At 45.5% G+C, this 4,469-nt stretch overlaps 1 protein-coding gene across 1 annotated transcript in view; it reads left to right on the top strand.

The window, feature by feature from the left end:
* The window catches only part of T265_14067 (hypothetical protein), a gene marked incomplete at both ends in the record, with an annotated part of 69,258 nt that extends 68,720 nt beyond the window's left edge, over positions 1–538 (top strand). Inside the window, one exon of the mRNA XM_009171865.1 lies at positions 189–538. Coding sequence (XP_009170129.1) covers positions 189–538 — 350 coding nt within the window. The remainder of the gene's footprint in view (positions 1–188) is intronic.
* Positions 539–4,469: the final 3,931 nt, after the last annotated feature.

The raw sequence follows: 4,469 nt of genomic DNA, 5'->3' as shown, positions 1-4,469 counted from the left end.
TATCGGCGACCCAGGTCTAAAAGTCGAGATCGATACAACTTTAATATCTCGCCGCAAAAACCACGAAGCGAACGATTTATTTATTTTTTACCAATACAAATCGCTCCCCAGATAGTGAGCATTGTTTTGAACAGATCGGATCAGATCAGATCATTGATTGAACTACCTCTTTCTTGGTCCGTCCAAAGGTCATTCACGGCACTTATCCTCAACGCGTGAGTCCCGAAACAATCCAGCTCCTGGTGGACATCCGTACGAGCCGGTTCGTCGCTCCCTACCCTGTCATATTACCGACTGGAATGCAATACATCCTCGACGTCCCCCAGCGCGCGGTCGTTCATTGGAAGGACACCGACATACAGATTCTCCGGAACCGAGGACGCTATCTCGTCACCGAAGTCCCCAGTCCAGAAGGATGAATAACATGTACGAACATGACCCGCCGAGTATGGAGACCGCGGCGCTGCAGAATCTAACAAACGAGTTGTCAGAGTTACGACACGGATTGAAACGTAGTCGAGAAGCCAACTCCGGAAAGGTGAGTGGTTCGGTACCTCGCGGCGCAATCGCTTCGATCAACACAAATTCAATAATTTTGATTGCCATTCGTTTCCCGTTTTAAAACCACTTTGTGAGAAAACGAACACTGTTCAGTGACAAACTTGAACGTTCCTGTCTTGATAAAACACTCTTGTTGTCAACCCAATCATTGGGAAAACCGGGGGTGGGGGGTCGAAATCCCAATCGGAGCAAAGGTCACAGCATCCCAACTATCTTAGCACTAGCTCATCCACACAGACGGACAGAAAGTTCAAACGACGTTCAAGAGGGACCATCAAATGAACCGAACCAGAAGAACTAGACCCTAGGCTGGACCCAAACACATGTAGGTTTCCCCACCGACCCAACACTTGTTCAACCACTCTAACACACTAAAATCCCTCGGCCGACACCCAACAGAGATTTAGCTTGACTTAGCTGATTGGTTCTCCTTCCGCCTTAAATCTCGACCAACCTCGGAACCTAGCCACTTGGCCTGACGAAGCTTTTGCGTCAAAAGCGAAACGTTGCCCAGCAATAAATCTACCGATTGTCACCAAACTCTCTTGTTGCAGGTTTTTGTGCTCTTATTTCAGCCAGGAGCGAAGAAATGCCTTGTATCAAAACGCTTTGGTTTGTTGTTAAAGTGCAGTCGAATCACTAAAAAAGCCCAGGCACACGAGCGCTTTCGTGCTTATTCACGATTATCAGATGGGTATGTGAAGGCCGGACACGTGACTTTGGTTAGAAGCTCCCTGATTGGTAAATAAATCTAAACAGAGCATGTCGTGTAGTCCCCTCAGTTACTGATCACAGGGAAGGGTCCTAATGTGTAAAGCATCAAGACCTTTCTTCCGCAGGGATAGTGTTGACCTGGAAATTGCTTATGAGAAGTAACCCTACTTGGAACTCATCGCGGTTAAATCCAAGGAAACGGGGAAGCAAAGAAGATTAATCTCCTTCCCCTATATTTCTCGTCAGATTTCATACTTTTCAAGGAATTATCGATTTATCACATATTGAGGGCGAACACAGTCGAGATGCAGGGAATGGGTTCGAAGAGATTTGACCTTACCGCGGTGTGACGGTTCGCGCACTTCAGCGATCCAGTGAGCTATACTGGAGAGTGTCCCACGACACTCACAGAGTATCTCACACCAGGTTGGTCTATTGGTAGAGCTCTGACGAACACAGTCTCCTTGACCTCAAGGTTGGAGGTTGGAACATGTATGCCGACGTATTCCGTAAAAATGTGGCCCTCAAGGTTGGAACATGTATGGCGAGGTGTTCCGCAAAAATGGTAATGCTTTTGAATTTCACGCCAATCGTCGCTGCCTTGCGGTTAGACTTTTAAGCCGAAGGCTTTCGTTGAGGACCCTAGTCGTCCTCCTGTCTAGCTGTGGGCGCCCTGACAGTGTATCAGCCCTCGTACAAAGTACGGCAGTGAAGCATCGGTGTTGAACAGTGATGTCATTCTGTCGATGATGATGATGATGATGATGATTGGTGTCGAATCACGAGCCTTCTGGTCTTGAACCCCACACATGTCTATAGTCCAGACGTGGCTACAAAAGTAAAACAGGTTCACACTTCTGGAGGATACAGTCCTTTGAGTTCACCTCTCCTGAAAGCATTCATCCTTTGGCTAACAGCTATCTAGGGCAGCTTGTATTTTCAAAATTCTGAAGAATCCACTCATTGGCGAAGCTCAGCCATCACGGGTCGGTTGTCGTTACGCCCTAAACATGGTTGAAGGTCAGTCCCGAAATTAGCGCTTTAACGACGAAACACACAGTCTACTAGCGTACCCATCTATCCTCTGTCATGCAGAGAATTTTCCGTGATTATCTTCCGCTCTGATCTCGGGAAAGTTCGGTGGTTAAGGCGCAAACTTATTAGCCGGAACATCCGTGGTTCGAACCCATCCTCACCATCCGGCCGGCTACTTGGACACTCCCAGAGAACGAAGACTCTGATCCAGCCTCTAAGTCGGGATCTTCACTTTTGGTTTTAACGCGTGGGGTACTTGGGTACGCACCGTTAGATCCTACTTGTGTGGAGTCACCGCTGTGGTTACGCGCATTCAATGATTTGTAACGGGTTCATTGGATATCTTGACTTAGTTTTGTTCCCAGTGGCGGGCACTGTCAAATTACTATCGGTATGACACACCGAATTTAGCATGTGTGCCCGCACCATGTTCTTAATGTGGTTGTCGGTTGCCAAAATAAAAATGGGGATGTTCTTTGAACATTCCGGGTGCGGATAGCACAGGGGTAGGCATCACGAACTTCCGTTTCGACCACCCCGGAGATGTGAATAGTACTGAGTCATTTTTGAGTAGTATAAGTTTGGCAAGCTTGTGTTTTAGCGGTGCCAAGGTTAAACAGAACTCACACTTTTGGAAGGATGATGTGCCTAAATTCAAGAAAATATTTCTGATGTCAGTAAACATGTAACGATATAAAAGATCTCGCGTTAGTTCCTTCTAACTCACAATGTAACAGCGCGCCAAATTCACTCACCTTAATAGAATGTTGTAATTAGTTTGACAATAAACCCTTTAGTCTATCAAGCTATGGGTGAAAACACTGACATCATATACGGTGTCATCTTCATCGATATGCTGTTACGTAGATCAAGTAGTATGTTTTCTCAGAGAGAAGTCGTCAATCAGAGATTCAACCGATGCCAGATCACGTGACCGAATGCTTGCGGTGCCGATTAGCCGATGGCTAATAACCGGCTGCTTATTCACCAAAGGATGAAACATCTTGGCCTTTCAGCAGAGCCTTACTTCACTTGCGGAATAAAATTTCAGGTTCACTCTGCTGACAGCAACAAATGAACTGTCATATGTAGCAACTATTGGGGTAGCATAAAGTGAAATTCAGTGGTTAGGACTCGAGCTTACGACCGACAAATGTATGGTTCGAAGCCGTCCTGAGCAGCGCAACACAATCATAACATAGCGCCTCAAATTTGATTCTTTCAATCGAACAAGCTTACTTTTGATGGACGTTGTGAACACGTCACCACTTTTAAACGGATAACAGAATTTCCTTGAAGTTGCATTTATCTGTACGAACTAGCTTTCATAGCTGCTGCCCTCATTTTCCCCTCCTGTTTGATGATACTTCACGGTGATGACGTCTTTCAATCGTCATGTCCATAGCGATTAGCCGATGGCTAATAACCGGCTGCTGATTCACCAAACGATGAAACATCTTGGCCTTTCAGCATAGCCTTACTTCACTTGCGGAGTAAAATTTCATGTGCACTCTGCTGACAGCAACAAATGAACTGTCATATGTAGCAACTAACGGGGTAGCATAAAGTGAAATTCAGTAGTTAAGACTCGAGCTTGCGACCGACAGATGTATGGTTCGAAGCCGTCCTGAGCAGTGCAACACAATCATAACATAGCGCCTCAAATTTGATTCTTTCAATCAAAAAAGGTTATTTTCGATGGACCGTTTGGACGCGTCACCATTTTTAAACGGATAACAGAATTTCCTTGAAGTTACATTTATCTGTACGGACTAGCTTTCATAGCTGCTGCCCTCATTTTCCCCTCCTGTTTGATGATACTTCACGGTGATGACGTCTTCCAATCGTCATGTCCACAGGGTGATACTACTGATGGGGAGGAATGCGAGTAGTATGTGTTGTTCTTGGAATTTCGCTTCGCGTCTCTTGAAAAGGGGAGATCTGTTGCGGAATTTGTGGAGTCGCTTTGTAACATTTGCTTGGATTTGAGCAATGAATGAATGGCGTTAATGAATATCCAAGAAAGTTCGAGAAGACGCGTTTAGGAGAAGATGGATGTCCAGTTTTTGTAAATAAGATGTAAATGAGAGTTTTGCTTCTCTGTCCAATAGTCTGTAAACGGTCAGTTGGCATTTCCTAATAAATAACTCCGCAGCGAA

The sequence above is a fragment of the Opisthorchis viverrini genome (genome assembly GCF_000715545.1).
Source record: "Opisthorchis viverrini unplaced genomic scaffold opera_v5_136, whole genome shotgun sequence".
NCBI classification, from domain to species: Eukaryota; Metazoa; Platyhelminthes; class Trematoda; order Opisthorchiida; family Opisthorchiidae; genus Opisthorchis; species Opisthorchis viverrini.
The sequence above is the reverse complement of the archived record's forward strand: the minus strand, read 5'-3'. Positions and strand labels throughout refer to the sequence as shown.